The sequence below is a fragment of the Procambarus clarkii genome, chromosome 2 (genome assembly GCF_040958095.1).
Source record: "Procambarus clarkii isolate CNS0578487 chromosome 2, FALCON_Pclarkii_2.0, whole genome shotgun sequence".
Classification (NCBI taxonomy): Eukaryota; Metazoa; Arthropoda; class Malacostraca; order Decapoda; family Cambaridae; genus Procambarus; species Procambarus clarkii.
This window is the reverse complement of record NC_091151.1, coordinates 46,244,095-46,266,594: the sequence shown is the minus strand read 5'-3', so window position 1 is coordinate 46,266,594 and position 22,500 is coordinate 46,244,095. Positions and strand designations below refer to the sequence as shown.

The 22,500-nt window shown below is 40.6% G+C and overlaps 1 protein-coding gene across 1 annotated transcript in view; it reads right to left on the bottom strand.

Moving 5' to 3' along the window:
• Positions 1-22,500, bottom strand: part of Fife (regulating synaptic membrane exocytosis protein fife) — a gene marked incomplete in the record, with an annotated part of 325,447 nt that overhangs the window by 107,885 nt on the left and 195,062 nt on the right. The window contains 2 exon segments of the mRNA XM_069325246.1: positions 1,341-1,536; positions 6,387-6,516. Of these exon segments, the coding sequence (XP_069181347.1) occupies positions 1,341-1,536; positions 6,387-6,395 (205 nt within the window).

Sequence of the window (22,500 nt, the reverse complement as noted above, 5' to 3'; positions counted from 1 at the left end):
TAATTTTTTCAGTGTCAGAGTAATTGATAAATGAAATGTACAAGAAAGTGATGTGGTGGAGGCAAACTCAATAAGCAGTTTTAAATGTAGATATGATAAGACTTAATTAGCTCAGGAACCTGTACACCAGTTGATTGACAGTTGAGAGGCATGACAAAACAGCCGAAGGCCAACTCTCTGCAAGCCTAATTGAGTACAATTAGGTGAGTATACACACACACACACACACACACACACACACACACACACACACACACACACACACACACACACACACACACACAAACACACACACACACACACACACACACACACACACACACACACACACACACACACACGGGGGGCCTCGTAGCCTGGTGGATAGCGCGCAGGACTCGTAATTCTGTGGCGCGGGTTCGATTCCCGCACGAGGCAGAAACAAATGGGCAAAGTTTCTTTCACCCTAAGTGTCCCTGTTACCTAGCAGTAAATAGGTACCTGGGAGTTCGTCAGCTGTCACGGGCTGCTTCCTGGGGTGTGTGTGTGTGTGTGTGTGTGTGTGGTGTGGGAAAAAAAAAAAAAAAAAAAAAAAAACTAAGAACTAAGTAGTTAGTAAACAGTTGATTGATAGTTGAGAGGCGGGCCGAAAGAGCAAAGCTCAACCCCCGCAAGCATAATTAGGTGAGTACACACACACACACACACAGTCTGTCTGTCCTTCTCTCCCTGTCAACCTTCCTCCTCTTCCTCCTTTCCTCCCTCCTCTTCCTCTCTCCTTACCAGCTTCAGAGTTCAGTTGCACCTCAAGGGAAATACTAAGGTTGAGAGGGTTAAGGTAATGAGGAAGAAGGACTGAAGATCTGTGTCACAGTAATATGATATTCTGAGCTCCCTTAGGACGGCTTCTGGTCTCCAGCTTTGATAATTAAATGATGATACCACCTCAGTTAGTCGCTGGATTCATGAGCTGATATTTTTCTTGCTGGGGCTATTTTTGGATGTGAGTGTGTTGGTTTGTACGGAATAACTAACCCTCATCAACACACACACACCCACACACACACACACAACAATCAAACAGAATTGAAGGAGTTGAGCAGACTGTATTTTCTTGGATAGCCAGCAAGCTTTTGACAATGTTCCTCATAAGCGACTCTTATTCAAACTCGAAAAAACAGGCTGGTATATTGGAAAAAGTGCACTCACCTTATAAAGTTAAAAGTCAGAGACGTGGAAGTCAATCTAGACTGGGAAATGTATCCCGAATGCTCATTCTCAAACTTCCAGAAAGTCTTCGACATTGTTTAACGGGAGGTTTACTAACCACAAGTGAAGACACAGATAACCTCATTACTCACAATATTCGGGACTCCCCGGGATCGAAGCGCTCGCTCTTCTCCCACACCTTCTGTAGGAGCGACCTTTCCTCCGAGGACACTGAGGCTGCGGCAAGAGGCCCCACCACCACCCCGCCAGACGACGACGACGAAGATGACGACAGCGACCCCTCCGTGTGCACGACAGGAGGCGGTCGCGTCGGAGACAACTTCGTGACTGCAAAATGCAACAGTAATGGTGAATAGAGTGGAACTCATCTTTTGGAGTGAGAATGTTTATTTGAGTGAAAATGATACCTGGAATGCGCAGGCTCTAATAATGGAATGCGCAGGATCAAATAATGTAAATGTCCTCGATAATGTAAAATCATCTTTAGAATGTAAAACTTTCTTATAATTAAAAAGCTCCATGGAATGGAGATAATAATTGAAATGGCAATATTAACAGGAATAATGATATTAATTAGAAATTAAATAGTCACAAGAATGTGAAACCTTGGAACGCAAAAACCCTTGAAATTAAATTATTTATTACAATTGTAATAATAATTGCAACAGAAGAATTGGAATAAGATTTTTTTCTGGATTCGTATCGATCAAATTTTTTAGTTAAAATTATTATTAACAAAAGAAAAGAGTGAACACAGTAAGAAAATCCAGGAAAAAAGCCAATATTAGTGTTAATTAAACAAGTTAAATTACCACTGAGTTCAGTAACCATCTTACTGCAATAAGATTGTTACTGCACTCAGAAACAAAATGTCGATGTTTAATTTTATTTGACTGAATTAAGGTCACTTTTTTCCACTGATATTTTAATGGAACGTTTCTTATCTCCCCAAAAGGGAAATAAACTTCATCAGACAAATTGGAATGAAAGCCTTCAGTGTTATTGGACTGAAGAGGAAAGCGTTCCCATTGGAATGTGAATGTCTCTTACTAATAAAAGAAATATTTTTGTATACTATGAACACAAGAAGAATGTTTGCACAAATTGTATTACTGGCGCTGGAAATGGTAAAGAGGAATTTTTTCAGCGATTGGCTGGAAACGAAGAATAATCACAACAGTTTCATCTCCGTCACTGGTTGGCAACAGGTGATGGTCGCTTTTCCCTAAATGGAACTGAAGGCAAATACAAATTCACACACACACACGCGTGCGCGCACGCACACATACACACACACACACATGTGCACGCACACACACACACATACGTGCACGCACGCACGCGTGCGCACGCACACACGCACACACAAATGACAACTAAAGTTCAAATGGCACAAATAGCAAATCCAACAAATGGCTATTAAAGTTCAACCCAAGTAAATGTAAGGTAATGAAACTAGGAGGAGGAACTAGGAGGCCAGTCACTGGATACCAAATGGGAGATGAAGTCCTTCACGAAACGGGCAGAGAGAAAGATCTGGGCGTTGATATCACGCCAAACCTGTCTCCTTAAGCCAATATCAAGAGAATAACGTATGCAGCCTATGTGAAGCTGGCTAACATCAGAACTGCTTTCAGAAACCTGTGTACGGAATCCTTCAGAACCTTGTATACCACATATGTAAGGCCAATCCTGGAGTATGCAGCCCCAGCATGGAGCCCGTATCTAGTCAAGCACAAGGCGAAGCTGGAAAAAATTCAGAGGTATGCAACTAGGCTAGTTCCAGAACTAAGAGGCATGACTTATGAGGACAGTCTACGTGAACTGCACCACACGTCGCTGGAAGACAGGAGAGCTAGGGGAGACATGATCACCATATAGAAAATTCTCAGAGGAATTGACAAGGTGGACAAGGATGGATTATTTAACACGGGTGGCACACGCACTAGGGGACACAGGTGGAAGCTGAGTACCCAAATGAGCCACAGAGACATTAGACAGAATTTTTTCAGTGTCAGAGTAGTTAGTATATGGAATGCACTAGGAAGTGATATGGTGGAGGCTGACTCCATACACAGTTTCAAATGTAGATATCACAGAGCCCAGTAGACTCAGGAATCTGTAAATTAGTTGGTTGACAGTTGAGAGGCGGGACCAAAGAGCCAGAGCTCAACCCCCGTAAGCACAATTAGGTGAGTACACACACACACACACACATACACACACAAACACACACACACACACACACACACACACACACACACACACACACACACACACACACACACACACACACACACACACACACACACACACACACACACTCAGTAACGGTAAGGGGTGAGAATTCGGAATGGCGAACAGATAGAATGGCAAGTGGAGTACCTCAAGGATCGGTGCTGGGACCAATTCTATTTCTAATATACGTAAATTACAAGTTTACAGGAGTAGAATCCTACATGTTGATGTTCGCGGATGACGCAAAATTAATGAGAAGAGTTGTGACAGATGTGGATTGTAGGATCCTCCAAGAGGACTTAAACAGGATGCAGAGATGGTCAGAGATATTTCTACTGGAGTTCAACACGAGCAAATGTAAAGTTATGAAAGTGGGATCAGGTGATAGGAGACCAAAGGGACCGTCTACAATGAAGGGGAACTGCCTACCTGTGACGATTCGAAAAAGATACCTGGGCGTGGACGTAACACCTAATTTAACTTCTGAAGCACATATAAATAGGATAACGACAGAAGCGTACTCTACTCTGGCAAAAGTTAGATATCATTCAGCAACCTAAGTGAGGAGGCTTTTAGGGCGCTTTACACTGCCTACGTGAGATCAGTCTTAGAGTATGCCGCGCCATCATGGAGTCCTCACCTGAAGAAATATATAAGGAAACTGGAAAGGGTTCAGAAATTTGCGACGAGGCTCTCCCAGCGTTACGAGGGATGGGATATAAAGAGCGCCTAAAGGAACTGAACCTTACGATACCAGAAAAATAGAAGGGAGAGAGGGGACGTGATGGGAACGTATAAAATACTCTAGGGAACTGACAAAGTGGAAATAGATGAGATGTTCACACGTAATATTAAGAGAAGAAGGGAATATGGGTGGAAGCCGGAAACTGAGATGAGTCACAGAGATTTTAGGAAGTTTTCTTTTAGCGTGAGAGTTGTTTAAAAATGGAATGCACTTAAGGAGCAGGTTGTGGAAGCAAACTCTATTCATAATTGTAAAACTAGATATTATAGGGAAACGGAACAAGAGTCATTGCTGTAAACAACCGATGACTAGAAAGGCAATATCCAAGAGTCAATGCTCGATCCTGCAGGCACAAATAAGTAAGTACAAATAGGTGAGTACACTCACTCACACACACACACACACACACACACACACACACACACACACACACACACACACACACACACACACACACACACACACACACACACACACACACACACACACACACACACACACACACACACACACACACACACACACACACACAGGACTTCACAAATGAACGAAAATGGAGACCAAAGCTGCGAGATAAAAGCTTAACAGAAATAATGGACGACATTGTAGTTACTGAAGAAAAAGTAAGAAAACAGTTGAACGAACTAGATATAACAACTGGATATTCGTTGCTATCCCAGCATGTTTAAGAATTTATAGAATAACTGAGCCCCTAATGAATCACGAGTGTTACCTGGTAATGGGAGCCTGAATCATAGGACTATCCAATACATAAAGGCAATCGCTGGTGTAGTGGTTTCAGTACTCGATAATCTTTGGGGAGACCCTGACCTCATAGGTTCGAATTCATAGGGGTTCATATAGAGTTTAAAGTCATATATATATATATATAACTTCATAGAGGAGAGGACACAGGTTAAAGGAGGCTCCGGTAAAGGTGGTCATTGAGTACAAACTCAGTAGTGACTGTTGAGCAAGACAAGAGGTAGGGAGAGACAAGGAAAGTAAATGGACATTAGGGGAGAAACCTGAAAGATACAAATGAGAGGGGGAAGTGAGTAGGGAGAAGAGAGCTAGATAGAAAAGAGGATAGAGTGAGAAAAAATGAGAAGAGAGACATACAACCAGAGTGCATGAGACATCCCCCTCCTCGCTATTGAATATGCAACCTTGGAATGGCATTCCCCTCTGAAAAAGCACAAGGCTCGTTCATGACCTAAGGGGAACTGAGCTCGGAGAAACACACACACGCACACACACACACACACGCACACACACACACACACACACACACACACACACACACACACACACACACACACACACACACACACACACACACACACTCACACACACACACACACACACCCACACATTCACAAACACACACATTCACAAACACAGATGACCCACATGATTAGATGGAGCTGGATGATAGAGCATGGTTGGAGACCAGTATCACCAATGATTGATGAGTTTAAGGAAGCACTTCCTCAGTGTAATAATAGAGAGGAAGTGGAAGGAGATATGGAAGAGGGGTCAAAATATCGATGATAAATTCGAAAACTCCACAGATGATGTTTTAGAAGCAAGAGAGTTGGGAGCGGCGAAAGGCTGAACCCGGGAGCTGACGCTTATCATGCAAACACAGAAAGGTGAATACATTAAGGTGAATACACCGAAATTAACAGACAAAAAGAGAGAAACAGAACCGTACTTGTTAAATATGTGTGCTTATGTTTGCGCGCGCGTGCACGCATGTGTGTTTGCAAGTCTGTACTAACATTCATAATGTGTTCAAGTGTTTGCATGAGCTTCCATCTCTCGTATTCTCAGCCATTTCTAAAGCCATTACTCAAGCCTTATCCTCAAGAATAATTTTTAACTCGTCTCCCCCTCGCCTTGTCAGTTATCTCTGTCACATATGTGTCTAAAAATACCAAGGAGAAATCACAATCGTCATTATATAATTATCTTTGTCTCTGGCTGTTACACATCAGTGCACGATGGCTATGGATCGTCAGAACAAGACTTTTCCCCCTCCTGAGCCATAGATTCCAGCCATAGATGCCTGGACGCTATAACTATCCGATATTTCCATCCATGACTTGAGTTAATAAAGATGCATGCAGTGGCGTACCAGAGATCAGGGTGTGTCTCAGCTTGGATAGTGTGACGGGTGTCTGTGTCTCACCTGTGCCATGGATCCCAGAGGTCAGAGTGTGCCTCAGCTTGGAGAGTGCTGTGCTTGTCTCGGGACCGTCGTGCCTCGATCCCCCACCACCGCCAACACCTCCCTGCCCACCCCCATCCGACGCCACCATCTGAAAGAAAAAAATAGATATTATGAATAAATATTTAAAAAATATAAATGATGAGGGCCACTGCAAAATTTGTCAGCATTATGAAAATGACATGAAAAGAGGATAGTGATATCTGCATATACATACACACACACACACACACATACATATATATATATATATATATATATATATATATATATATATATATATATATATATATATATATATATATATATATATATATATATATATATATAATATGCCACCTAAAGGACACTGCTAAACAGAACTAAATACAAAACTCAACTTATGTAATATTTAAAAAAAAATAAAAAAAATTGATGATATTTCACATCAACAACGAAGACTAATTCAAAATTATAGTTATAACTGTTAAGAATAAAAGTACTTTTTCAAAATAAAAAATTAAAATAAATAATAGACTACCACTTACACAGGATTATAGAAAAACACAAATATTGCAAAATAATAAATAACTCTTTACTCTGTATCTCAATTAGTAAGATACGAACAGTCATTACTCAAAGCGAGAATCATAGACACAATGTAGGAAAACTAATGTATATATATGGTGTGTCAGTGATAAGGTTATTACAGGCTTTTCGATACAGCGATAACATTATACAATCATGTAATGGTAAAATTATACAATGATATGTTATAAATTTTATCTTCAATGTATTTGTGCAAGTTTAGGACCTCGTCTTTACGTAAGAGAAAAATATGAGAAATGAAGCAAAAAACAAAATAATAGAAGGAAGGAAGGACAAAGAGAATAACTCGCCGAAGGAAAAATCAAGACATAAAAAATGACCTAACTATATCAAAGTAAGCAAAGTAATTGTGAGGAGTGCGAGAATATGAGTAACGAGAAATGGTTCATATCCCTTATGAAATAGAGCTCCTCGATTTGAGTCGGGACGCAGCTGAGAAAAACTTAATCTTTTTTTCATACAGACAATTTCATAGGATTAGAGAAAAGGTGCTTATAATCTAAAAAGTTTAAACATGAATGTTTCATGTGACAGAGTGTGTCGCGATCCACTCACACACTAGTTGATTGACGGTTGAGAGGCGAGACCATAGAGCCAAAACTCAACCCTCGCAAGCACAACTAGATGAGTACAACTAGGTGGGTATATACTATCAAATATGGATTTGAGAGTATGTGTGTATATTCTAGAAAACTCCGTGTTAGGGACGTGTGAAGAAGTACGATTCAGGACATCATAATTAATGAAAGTGTGAATAAGACTGAATATATGATTAATAAATTACATTACGTTACTACATTATTGTGTTTTAGAGTGTGTGTTTTTTTTGCAAATTAAGATTGGCATTAGGTTTGGATGTATACCCAGTTATTTATTTCAAGGAGTGTCTACTCCCATTAGTGAGCAATGTAATCAGCCTGTATGATTCCTGAGGTATCTAAGGGGAATTATAAGGAAAACGGAAGTACTCAGCGTAGTGAAATTAGATATATTTATGCAAACAAAGAGTTCTCACTTCAGGCGCTCATAAATACAGTGTGAACATCAAAGAAAATCACAAAACCCTATAGTGAAAATCGTCCAAAATCTTAAACCCATATTATTAATTTTTGTTCTTCCATAGTTACTTTAGTGTAACATTTCTCAAATTCCGTAATACAATAATAGTATTATAGGTTGACACACAACTGTCTTATGAATAAGAAATTAAATAAGGACCCAAGTAATACCCCAAAATAAGTATAGCTATCTGAGAGCACCATTTTCCTAATTTAGTAAGGTTACCGTTTTTCTACGTCATTCAAGAACGCTCTTCCCTCCGTTGATTGAACCGGACGGATGTCAACCGTGGCAAGAGTCACGTTTGTTGGTCTGAAACCTCAGTCGGCTGTCCGAACATTCCCGAACGCAGCACAATGCATACACAGAGGTAACCCTTACCAACTGCTTCAACCAGTTAAATTACCTGTTGGTCGTCGGCTTGTTCGTTCCAACTCCTTTTGACTGGTATTAGAGTGAAGAGAGACCATGAATCTTCGCGCCCCTGAGAACATTCTCTATCACTGTGCAAAAATGTGTTCTATAGACCTGTCCTGAACCAAAATTCTGACAATGCAAAGGAATAGTTGACAATTTTTGCGCGACAGCACACTCGCTTGTGTGTGTGTGTGTGTGTGTGTGTGTGTGTGTGTGTGTGTGTGTGTGTGTGTGTGTGTGTGTGTGTGTGTGTGTGTGTGCGTGTGTGTGTGTGTGTGTGTTTGTGTGTGTGTGTGATAAAAATATATACATAGAGAGAAAGACATAAAGAGTGACAGGGACAAAGACAAGAGGATGAACGGAAAGAGGAACACAGAAATAAACGAAAACAGAAAAACACAAACAAATAATCTACACCAATCCTCGTCTCAACAGTATAATGCACTCATACATTCACACGAAAATCAACATGCATTCGCATGTTGTATAGTAGTCATACATTTTCGTATTCGTTTATATTCGTAGTCATACGTTTATGCATCCAATGCATGTCTAACTCTCTCCCCTTGCCTCAAAATGCAATACATCTCACCCGTAAACGTAACTCGGGGAAAGTTAGGTAGTAACGGCTCCACCATTTACCCAGCTTTGTGCCTTTCCCGAACTATATAGCCGTCAAAATTCACCGAACGACCTGGATTTGCCTTTACGAGAACCATCTGGATTTATCTTTACAAGAACGACCTGGATTTTCCTTTACGAGTACGACTTGGATTTTCCTTTACTAGAATAACCTGGATTTATCTTTACCTTTACGAGAATGACCAGGGTTTTCTTGCACACCACAGGTACAGTTATATGTGCTAGTAAACACACACACTCTGGCTATGGGTCCCTACAATATATATATATATATATATATATATATATATATATATATATATATATATATATATATATATATATATATATATATATATATATATATATATATAGACAGAGAGAGAGAAAGACTGTCAGACAGACAGACAGACAGACAGACAGACAGACAGACAGACAGACAGACAGACAGACAGACAGACAGACAGACAGACAGACAGACAGACAGACAGACAGAGAGCTTTGCAAACAGAATAAAACAAAAATTATATAACGAGAGAGCGCGATACAAGTACAAAATAAACACTGTTGTGAACTTTGCTTAACTAGGTTGCAATGCTAGGGACTGGAACCTTAATTAAGGAAGATAGTTGCATTTGTGTTTGTGTCAAGACGGTGAATGCTGGAGGCAGTGGTCCTGGTGGTGAAGCATTGATGGAGACTTTGTGCTGAAAGCATTACCTTGGCAATCATGCTGGGATTCGTGGATATATTCCCTCCCAAATATATTTTTATTTCTAGAGATATTCGCTTGGTGTAGAAACGTAGAAGCTGAACTAGGGTAACGTTCATTCAATTGATTTCCAGTAAGTGTTTACTGATGCAACAACACATATACGTGGATAGAATGAAATATACGTATTTAGAGAGACCATATATGAAATATATCCCTCAGAGGGAGAGCTGTTAATTGGTCTCCAGATTGCTGAAGCAGTCTCTGTGGTGTATTTCAAGTGAGTACTGTGCGTTTGTGTTGTTTCCCCGTTGTGTAGTTACTGTTCCCCCGTTGTGTAGTTACTGTTACACGTTGTCTAGTTACTATTTCCCCCTGTTGTACAGTTACTGTTCCCTGTTGTGTAGTTATTGTTTCCTGTTTTGTAGTTACTGTTTCCCCTCGTTGTGCACTTACTGTTCACCCTGTGTATTATCATTGTTCCTCGTTCTTTAAATTACTGTTTCACCCATGGTGTTTTCACCGTTCTCGCTTGTCGTAACCAGTGTTCACGATTGGTGCTGTCACTGCGTATCTTCACAACATATACACAGCCTTCAATCAATATTCTCAGCATGGCTGCTCCTAATCCCTTTACAAGCCGCGGACCTTACCATCCCCTGGACGTCTCTTCCTCAGACCATATGTCCCTTCCATCCTAATTCCACCCTCCGTCCTTTCTTCTCTTCCTCCTTCCCTTCCACGCTCTTTCTCCTCCTCCCAACCATCTCTCCCTTTCTCCCTCTCTTTTTGTCTCCTCCTTTCATATGTGCCTGCAATTACTTTTCTCTTACCTACCTTCCTTTTTCTCTTTATTCCATATTTTATGTCTGCCTACTTCTCTGCATGTACCGAATCTACATGTGACTTCCTATCTATGTACCAAATCGTGTTTCTACCTGCCTACCAGTCATTCTATTTACCAGCATGCTTATCCGTCTACTAACTCGCTTGCCTACCTTCCAATCTATCTACGTAACTACCTATGTACCTTCTTACCAACTTACCTATCTACCTACTTACATATCTACCTACCTGCCTACCTAAATAACAAACTTCCTTTCCAACCAAGTTGCCTGTCATTCTCTGTTCTAAATCCTTTACTAATAACTCATTCCTTCCGTTTGTTGCATACTTCCTTCCTTTATCATTGGTATCTTTCCTCCTATGTTTTATCCCTCTTTCCTTCCCTTTTTACCTATCATCGTTTATACCTTGTTACCTTCCTCCATTACCACCTACACTTATTTATTTAAACCAAATTTCCTCTCTTTATACCTTACTACTTCCTTTTATTTATCAGTTTTATGTGTTTCATACCATTTCTTCTTAACTCTACTTTAGATAACATCTATCACTCTTTTTGCCTTGTTCCAGCTCGTTTTTTCTTCAATTTTTCTTTCATCCTAGCATTTTTATTCCTATTTCTCAATTTGTACATTCTTCCCTTTCTAGATACATACCGCCCTACATACTTATGTCCTTTCAACCGTCCTCCATCCCTTTCTCTCTCACTTTCTCTTTCACTCTTTCTCTTTATCCTTTCAGCCTTTCTACCTTCTACCTTCTTATACGTCTCTTCAACTTCCTGCCAACAAATATAAGTACGTCGCTGGAAACGGTGGAAGCATCCAGGTGGAAACGACAATTTTCTGCCGGAGTGACTGGATCAACCTGGCTGTGATGGTCCTCCGAGCAACGAAGGCAAATAGCTTCTTAGATCAGACAACCACCAGGGGAAGGCTAGCCCTAGGCCAGACTCTGCCATACGAGAAGAACTATCGAGATAGTCGAGATTCTGGTAATCCAGAGGAACGGCTTCCATCCTTACCGACCGCTGTAACATTCTCCCATCCCCCTCTTGATATAAGGACAAACAGTGGAAGCTACTTAGGGTGTTGTCTTCTTTAAGCTGAGGCTTCCTTAATCTATTCTTGGGGACATTCTTTTCCTCTAAGAAGAAGAGAAGGTGAAGAAGGAAGAATATGGGAAGATCGATGTTCGGGCCGTGAAGATAGGGGTAAAATAAAAAAATTAAGAATTTGGTGAAGATTTTGAAAAGGTGGAAGAAGACGAGGAGAATGAGATTGAGTCGATTGATCGCAAAGTAAAGCATATTAAACAGAGTGGGAGGATAAAGATGAAGAGGAGTATTCACTGGAGAAAGAGGGTGGCTTGAGTAAGAGGAGGAGGTTTAAGAAGTTTGCACTTGAATATACTTATCCCAACTCCTTAAAACCTAATTAAAGAGATAATAACAACGTTTAAAGAAAAACTTATTTTGATTTCTCGATTTATTATTATTATTCTTACACACACACACACACACACACCACACACACACATACACACACACACACACACACACACACACACACACACACACACACACACACACACACACAGGGAGAGGTCCGGAGCTGGGTGGTTTGGTTACAGTTCAAGTTAAGTTACACACACACACACACACACACACACACACACACACACACACACACACACACACACTATAAACATGTTAGAAACTTAAAAACCTTCACCATCAGAAGAACAACTATGTGGAGTCGTTTCTTCCTTCCTTCTCCACTCTGCTTCCATTCTCGTCTCCCTTCATCCTCTCGTTCATTATCTCTCTCCCTTTGATGAGTTCTCTTTTTACCTTGTTCTCTCAACATGTTTCTCTTTTCCAGTGTTATATTATGTGTATTTCATACACACCTACCTATTCGTCCCTTTCTTTGACAATTCTTTTACTCTTATTATCTCTCAGTTTATTTACGCAATCAGCTTCTACCCTTACTTTATGCTTATCTCTTTGCCATTCTTCTCTATTTTTTTCGTATTCCCCGTCTTTACTATTTCCCATTTCCTTACCGTTACTCTCTTCCTTTAACCCTTCTTCCACATTTACCATTTTAACTTGCAATTATCCCCATCACCGTTCCGTTTTCCCTTCCTAGTCTCTTTACCATTGTCACTCCCAATTTCCATTTTTCTGCTGTTTTCTTAGTTTACCTGTTCTCTGTTGCATCACACCATCCCTCCCCCGTTTACTAATGCCATTAATCTTATTGAATAATCTTTCCAAGTGTCTTAACTTTCCACACCTTTGAACTCACTTCCCGTGCAATATAGAAGAAAATATTTTCTTTATTTTCTCCCTTGACATCCTCCCCCCACGTCTACGCTCGCTTTCTCTCACCTTCATTCCTCCCTTTCCCTCTTCACATAGCTCACACTTCCTCTTTCTTCTCCCCATTATTTGCTCTTTTCTATCTCTTCGCATCGAAACGGCCACCAGTCAAAGGTAGTAGATAGTGACCTGTTCCCCACCCACCTATTGTGTATGCAATTATTGCTGTGTGAAGACAGTGTTAACATTCTCTGATGATGCACTCAAACAGACATCTGTCTGCCTGCCTGTCTGTTTGTCTCTCTCTCTTCTCTGTCTCTCTGTCTCTCTCTCTCTCTCTCTCTCTCTCTCTCTCTCTCTCTCTCTCTCTCTCTCTCTCTCTCTCTCTCTCTCTCTCTCTCTCTCTCTCTCTCTCTCTCTCTCTCTCTCTCTCTCTCTCTCTCTCTCTCTCTCTCTCTCTCTCTCTCTCTCTCTTTTTTCCTCGCTCTGCATTCATTTCACCCCCACATCTCAAGAATTGCCTCGTTACAAAAAAGTTGGCAGGCCTTTATTTTGGTTATTATTAGTGGTAAATTCTTTATAGAAATTCTTATTTTTCGGCGTGTTGTTTAGCTCTCAATCAACGTTTATAGAACGCATATTGGAGGTGTCTAAAGATGCTAATTCTTGCTTTTGTTGCTGTTGCTAAACACCTTTCAACTCCCATGCTCCGGAAGCAAGAATGCTTCAGATTGTTTATCTGAAGCAGTGTTTAGATTTGCTTTTATTGGTGAGTGTTTGCGTTTCTGTGCGTATTTGGTATTTATTGTTTGTCTATTAGAGCTGAATAGAGAGGGAAATATTTCCAAGACCACCCCAACTTTTTTATCGAATACCAAGTGTTATACTTTTAAGATATTTAAGTGTTAAAGTGTTAAAATAATGGTGTTGGATGCTGGAAAAGAGCGAGAGAGAGAGAGAGACAGAGAGAGAGAGAGAGAGAGAGAGAGAGAGAGAGAGAGAGAGAGAGAGAGAGAGTTGGGAGTGGCAGAAGGAAGGCTGGAGGTAACCGACAGCCCATCTTGGACGAAGCCAACCCTCATCTCCGCCACAAGAGGTTCATCGAAGCACACAAAAGGACGGAACAGAGAGCATTCAGCCTGTCCATGGCCAGCTGACATTGTTTGTGTGGGTGTGTGTGTGTGTGTGTGTGTGTGTGTGTGTGTGTGTTTACCTGTAACTTTATTTTCTGTAAGGACTGCTTTTTATGCAAAAGTTGGCTTAATAATTTACTTTTGTTTTTGTAAATATGTAAGCAATCACATACCAGCTCCCCTTTCCCCACACATGGAGTGTTCACACACACACACACACACACACACACACACACACACACACACACACACACACACACACACACACACACACACACACACACACACACACACACACACACACACACACACACACACACACACACACACACACACACACACACACACACACACACACACACACACACACACACACACACACACACACACACACACACACACACACAGAAGGAAAAAGGAAAGGGGAAGAGTAGAAGGAAAAATAGATTGTTTGAAAGGCGGGGTCCATGAGCTAGTAGCTCGATTCTGCAGACACATATAGTAAATACACACACACACACACAAATTCCTATAATATGAAAATAAGCAAATCGTTGACCAGACCACACACTAGAAGGTGAAGGGAAGACGAAGTTTCGGTCCGTCCTGGACCATTCTCAAGTCGACTGAGAATCTCACACACAGTCGACTTGAGAATGGTCCAGGACGGACCGAAACGTCGTCGTCCCTTCATCTTCTAGTGTGTGGTTTGGTAAACATACTTCAGCCACGTTATTGTGACTCATCGCCTGCATAAGCAAATCCTATTAAATCGCTGCGACTTCAGCAGGAGGCCTTGTAGATACCCCTGCAATAGCCATTAAGGCCAGGTTTACAGGTCGATCTGTCGAGTGTCGTAACTCCTAATGGTGTTTGTTCTCTGTAGGTGACTCAAGACCCTGCCTTCTTAACACTAATGGATCCGCTCCTCCCTCAGTTCCCACGACCTCCACTCTCCTCAAATTGTTTCTCTCTCTCTCTCTCTCTCTCTCTCTCTCTCTCTCTCTCTCTCTCTCTCTCTCTCTCTCTCTCTCTCTCTCTCTCTCTCTCTCTCTCTCTCTCTCTCTCTCTCTCTCTCTCTCTCTCTCTCTCTCTCTCTCTCTCGCTCTCTCTCTCTTTCAAACACACACATACACACTCTTTCTCTTTTCTGTTTTCAGAGATAGAGAGAGAGAGAGAGAGAGAGAGAGAGAGAGAGAGAGAGAGAGAGAGAGAGAGAGAGAGAGAGAGAGAGAGAGAGAGAGAGAGAGAGAGAGAGAGAGAGAGAGAGAGAGAGAGAGAGAGAGAACGGCGCACTCTCCCTTCTTCTCCTATTATAAAACATTTCAACAGCTACAAGAGCGTCTTACACGTACTCAACACGTCCTCCACTTGTCTCACACTCACAACTTTCTTTTATGCGTGATCATGGTCTGAGGATTCTCGACAAACACTTTATTTTTTAGGCGAGATGTGGCCTCTGAGTAGCAATAATGTGAATATTTGTAATAAAAGTAAGAATTAATGCCACATTTTGTAGCTAGGGTGTGTGTGTGTGTGTGTGTGTGCGTGTGTGTGTGTGTGTGGGTCCCCGACATTCCAACCGCTCGCTGTTTGACTGTTGTAATGACTCACGAAAATTATATCTATCATATCTATTTGCCTAACTACTTACCATGCCCAAGTTGCATCACACAACAGTTGTGTAACTCCCTGATATATATATTTGCTGGTGGTTGAACAAAAGGCCTCAGGAAACGCTGCCCAAACGCTTATGTCCTGCTGAAGGGATCGAACTATTCTCAGTTGTGAGGCGACGATGTAGTACACTGCACTACTGAATGTACTGTGTGCTCTTCATTATTTTGGTAGCCACACATGATCGAGGGTCAGCACCTATGACGGGATTTTCAAAGATTTGCAATAGCTTCTCGCATACATGTTTGTTATTATCATATTTTCTTATAGAACTATGTGTTTTCAATCAACTTTGTCTAACTTTTAAATTATCGCTTCCACGTTTATCTATGATTTCTCTGTAGCTAACTTTGTCTCTCAAGTTTTAATCTATTTTTTGATTCTCTTGTTCCTAATATTATTTATTACTTCAGTTTCAATTGTCTTAATACTGAAATAAAGTTACCATGTCGGGTCCCGATTTCTTCTTTCCTTCAGTGTGATCTGGTTCATTTCCCTCAGTCTCCTCGTGTCAGCTGTAAGTCAAGATTGGGTCTTGTTTTACATCTTTAAACCATTTTGAACGTGGCGTTATTGTCTGACTAGTGGAGGCTCCATGTCAGGGCTGCGTACTCAGTATACGCCTTTTCATCTTTAGATTTCTTTTATATCTGCTTCCGGATTTTCTTGTTCTCTTAGTCAAGAAGACGCCGTCAGTCACTCATTGTCTGAAGGTTGTTCCTTCTCATGTGCTCAACTAATGGTTGTATCTTGAAGGGAATATACAATGTGGACAAAAATAGTCTCTTCCATTTGGGATAAATAAAGTATATATCTGAGATCTGAAGGTTAAACATCTCTCACAGCATCCAAATAATACGTGCCGTTCTGATTGTCATATATATCTCACAGCATCCGAACACTTACTGCATCCTCAGGGTCAAACTTTTCTCATAGAATCATAAAATTTAGTACAACAGCAGAGTTTTATGTCTCTCAAAGCGTCTAGAGATGCGCTCAGAGAGATAGAGAAAGTCCAATAATGAGATAGACGAAACTAATATTCAGACAATGAGTGATTCAGAGTAAAAATATGCGCACGAATATCGAAGAAACTCGCCTGAAATCCCATCTGAATATAAAGTGATCCGGAAAACAGAAGTGGCGATCAGCTTCATATGTAACGGACTAACAGAAAGAGTCCCCGTTTAAAATACAACAGTGACTCTCCTATGCTCTTTGATGTTGCTTCCAATAAAGCGCCTTCCTCTTATCACTCTATCTTTGTGTCTGTCTATCTACTTGCCTCTCCGTGTCTGCTTGCCTTCGTGTTTGTCTTCCTGTCTGTTACTCTTTGTCTTTCATTTTTATCCTTCTGCTTCTCTCAATTTTTCTCTCTTCTCTTTATTTTAACTTAACACATATGAACCTGGGGAATATTTTTGTTAATTTTATAGAACAATAATAAAAACAAGAAGACTTTGAATTTTTTAAAATGCCTTTCAAATTACTTTAAAATATTAGAAGAAATCTAATGAAGACGTCTTGTTTATAAAGTCCTTAATTTAATGAAGACGTCAACTTAATGAAGATTTCAACTTAATAATGGCCTAAATTTAATGAAGATTTCAACTTAATGAAAACATCAACGTAATAAATCCTGATTTCTAGACCATCCCAACAGCCAGCTAGTGACCGAAGACCAGACCACCGCGGTAAGTGGTCGAGACCATCACATCCTTCGCTAGTGACCGAAGACCAGATCACCGAGATAAGTGGTCCGGAACTAATGGAGACTTGGCGTAACTCGTTCCGGAGACCAAGCACTTATTTGTATTTCCCCAGACACTTGCTGCTTATTCCCCGTCTTCTCTTACTGCTGCTACTCCTACTACCACTACTGCTGCTGCTGATATAGACACTAGTGTGTTATTAAGCACTTAACCACTGTAGGTGATTAAGATGTTTTTACAAGCTCAGGTTATATAGTTACATCACATACATTGTATAATTGATGCATTACATGGTCAATCTTGGGTACAAGTCCAATATATCATCAAGTGTTCCAGTATTCATATAGTAGTTATAGAGTTCAGGATACCTCAGCCCAGGAGGGGCGAAAGTCAGTCAGTATGGGACATTCTACAATACAAAGTTCACGGGAGTTCATGTTTTCACTTTCACAAAGTTGACATATTGTGTACTCGACATTTGGGTTTTGAGAAAACTGCCAGATACGTCTATATCTCAGGCGTATTCTGGTCACTATAACATCACGTTGCCGAGTTCTTGCTCTGTTAGTCCCATATGTGAATGTCTCCTCACGATATTTATCATAATGTTCAATGCCACAAGCAGGCGATGAGTCACAATAACGTGGCTGAAGTATGTTGACCAGACCACACACTAGAAGTTGAAGGGACGACGACGTTTCGGTCCGGTCTGAACCATTCTCAAGTCGATTGGCCACATCTTTAATGCCACAACTTTCAGGTCTTTGTTAATGAGAAACAAATGTATGTGTATGTATGCGTATAAAGGATATGTGGAAGCTGGTCAGAATTACATTTCACCTTTGTAAATGCACATTAATAACACTAAGTAAAAGATATATCGAACACTTTATGTAGGGCAGACATAAATCTGTGTATCTACGTATTTACGTCTGTAGGTTAGATTAGCATTTTAAAAGCACTATCACCTACTGTGGTTGATTGTTCAATAAATCCCTGAACTGTATGTTTAACAGATCTCTAACCCTGTCCATGGAGGACAGAAGAAAATGTATATATGTTGGTAAGCATTGTAAATGTGTGGCCACGTCTGTGGTAGAAAAATAATAATAATAAAAAAGGGCGTGTCGTGTTGAGCTCTGAGAAGCCAAAGATATATTTTTGTTCACATTTAGAGTAAGGTATGAATATATATATTTATTGTGGATACGGTATTTATATCATTATATTATAAGTGACTTGTTTATTTGACCTGTACATTTTGTGGTTTCAAGTGACTTCCCTGTCAAATTTATAAGTGACTTTATGTGGGGATTTCGACGCTTGCCAAGCCGTTGGTGACTATTACTTTTTTCAGTGACTACTGACTGCCTGTCCATGGGGACTTAGTTTTATTTAGTAAATCCCAGTGACTTTAAACTTGTTAAAGTCTAGTGATTTAAGTGCCCCAGTACTAGATACTTTAACGTTCTGGAGTCTAGAGAAACTCTGATATTGATACTCCATACAACTTTAAGGTTGGATAGAATTCACATTTATTCCAACCACGTTACCTTAGAGGCACTTTAACTGAAGACTAGTGCACCAAAGCAAGTTTTAAGTAAATCAAGCCGATGACTAGTTTAACTTAACAACATTTAGTCTAAACGTAGTGAACCAATGTTGTTGTGTTTCATGTACCTTAAGCTGAATGTGTTTAACTTAATAGCATCTAGCAGGTGTTTGAACTGCCAATGATAGCTAAGTTTCATGTAACTGTACATATGTAAATATTACTATTGATTGTCACCCAGTAAACTGATAGTTCTTTTCCCCGTTGACTTTCTATATCCAGGAACTAATTGAAAAATGATGTGACGCACATAGGGCCAGGTGTTCGATCCTAATATTGTGAATGAAGAGTTTACACCACCAGCCTTGCTTGGGTTTGTGACACTCCCGTCTTATACCTGCCTCTCCTTCTTTACCTATCTCTCTCTTCCTTTACCTGCCTTTCCCTATTTTTCCCCCTCTTTTACCTCCCTCTTTCTTCATCTTGTTCTTTACCTGCCTCACCTCCTTCATCTTCTCACGTTCCATTTCTTCCTCTCATTCACCTTCTCTTCCGTCTCCTACTCCTCTTGCCTCCTCTTCCTGATGGCTCATGCAGCATGTTTTCCTAGAAATTGGTACGAGTAAAAGTTCCTCCTCGGAGCTTCAATGGACCCCTGTCCATCATAGGACCAGCCGTTCGATATTTTACAGGGAATTGCTCCTGCAATTCTCGACTAACTAATGGTTATTGGAGGAAATCTTTTCCATAGTTTAATGTTGGGTTTCGTGTCCCCAACTAATTGTCTCCATTCTGGCGGTCGATCCCCTGGGCCTTCAAATTAAGTCTATTCGATATTCTTTAGTAAAGTGCCCACTTACTGGCTTAATGATGGAGGTTTCTCCTGGTGAATTGAGTGTCCTTCACACACACACACACACACACACACACACACACACACACACACACACACACACACACACACACACACACACAAGTTTTGTTTTGTGGGGCCTGGTAGCCTGGTGGATAGAGCGCAGGACTCGTAATTCTGTGGCGCGGGTTCGATTCCCGCACCAGGCAGAAACAAATGGGCAAAGTTTCTTTCACCCTGAGTGCCCCTGTTACCTAGCAGTAAATAGGTACCTGGGAGTTAGTCAGCTGTCATGGGCTGCTTCCTGGGGGGTGTGTGTGTGGTGTGGAAAAAAAAGTTAGTAAACAGTTGAGAGGCGGGCCGAAAGAGCAAAGCTCAACCCCCGCAAACACAACTAGATGAACACAACTTGATGAATACACACACACACACACACACACACACACACACACAGGAAGCAGCCCGTAACTGCTGTCTTTCTTTCAGTTACCTATTTACTGCCAGGTAACAGGGGCATCAGCGAGAAAGAAAATCTGACGAATTGTATTCCGCCATCGCCAGGTGATCGAGCCCCGGTCCCCAGGATTACGAATCCTAAGCGCTGTCCACTCAGCCACCAGGCGTCCTGTGTGTGTGTACTCACCTAGTTGTACTCACCTAGTTGTGAGTACAACTAGGTGAGTGTGTGTGTGTGTGTAATTACCTAAGTGCAGTTACAGGATGAGAGCTACGCTCATGGTGTCCCGTCTTCCCAGCACTCTGTCATATAACGCTTTGAAACTACTGACGGTCTTGGCCTCCACCACCTTCTCACCTAACTTGTTCCAACCGTCTACCACTCTGTTTGCGAAAGTGAATTTTCTTATATTTCTTCGGAATCTGTGTTTAGCTAGTTTATATCTTTGACCTCTTGTTCTTAAAGTTCCAGGTCTCAGGAAATCTTCCCTATCGATTTTATCAATTCCTGTTACTATTTTGTATGTAGTGATCATATCACCTCTTTTTCTTCTGTCTTCTAGTTTTGGCATATTTAATGCTTCTAACCTCTCCTCGTAGCTCTTGCCCTTCTGTTCTGGGAGCCACTTAGTAGCATGTCATTGCACCTTTTCCAGTTTGTTGATGTGCTTCTAATTTGTTGAAGCACATCAACAGTTTGTTGTGTGTGTGTGTGTGTGTGCGTGTGTGTGTGTGCGTGTGTGTGTGTGTGTGTGTGTGTGTGTGTGTGTGTGTGTGTGTGTGTGTGTGTGTGTGTGTGTGTATGTGTGTGTGTGTGTGTGTGTGTGTGTGTGGGAACGTCTCCTTACACATTATGACTGTGGTCACCCAGCAATAAAGATGCACCTGGGAGTAAGGTAACTGTTATGGGCTGCATCCTGGGAATTTTCAGTGGTTGGCCGTATAGGACTTCGATAAACCCAACATTCTTAGTTTTAATACACACTAAAATTAATTTCCAATACTACCTGGGATAAATAATTAGGCTAACTCCACAGGTCACAAAACAATAGTAATCAAATATTGAAATATTGAGGTTAGATTAACAAATATTATAATATGCCGTGGAAAAGAAGTTTATGTAAAACAAGCTAATATGAGGTACAAGTATTGTGTTGGTTGATTCATCAGAGGTTGCATGGCGTGTCACCATTCTTTTAATGACGTCTTCAACATAACCGTTAGAGAAGCCCTTATTGACTAGGACCTGTCCTACTCTACAGAGTTCCTCGTCAACCTGCTTCCAACCAGAGCTGTGAGTTGGAGCTCAGTCGACAAAAGCGTTGAGAACACTCCACTTGTACCTGTCTGGGCAGTCACTATTAGCATTAAAACACATTCCTACGTTCGCTTCCTTAGTGTAGGCTGCAGTGTGAAAGCCTTCATTCCTTTCCGCGACTCTTACATCTAGAAAGCGCAGCTTCCTATCACTCTCCATCTCGTAAGTGAAAGTTAACACCGAATTTTGCTGAAATGCCTCTTTCAACTGACACAAACGTCTGATATCTGATACCTACAGAGGGTCTTAGTTGACATGGACTTAATACCTGTCATATACTGCAAGTAAGTTGACGACATATTTATGCAGGTACCTGATGTCAGACGTTTGCAGCAGTTGAAGGAGGGATTCCAGCAAAATTCTATGTAAATCTATGTCAGTCTATGAAGTCGTCAGTCTATGTAAGTTACATAATACAACTTAGTGAGTACACGCACACACACACAAGTTAAACAAATACAATAGTTTTCTTTTCTGTTTCGATTTTGAAAAGAAAGCATTATAACTTGTAAAAACATTTTTAACAGTCTTGTAATAACAAGTACGCTGGTGCAATACCTCATTAAAATGAAAAATTATATATGCAAATTACAGCGTGTAGATGTGAGACACGATTTTAATTTGAACATCAGCTTGCATCTGAATTATTCAACAGAGTAAATAATTGTTTCCATCTAGTATATTCGACTCAATTGGTTTTTAATATCGGCTTGGTTTTCCAATTATTTATTTATGCAACTGTTATTATTATTATTATTATTATTGTTATTATTATTATTATTATTATTATTATTATTATTATTAT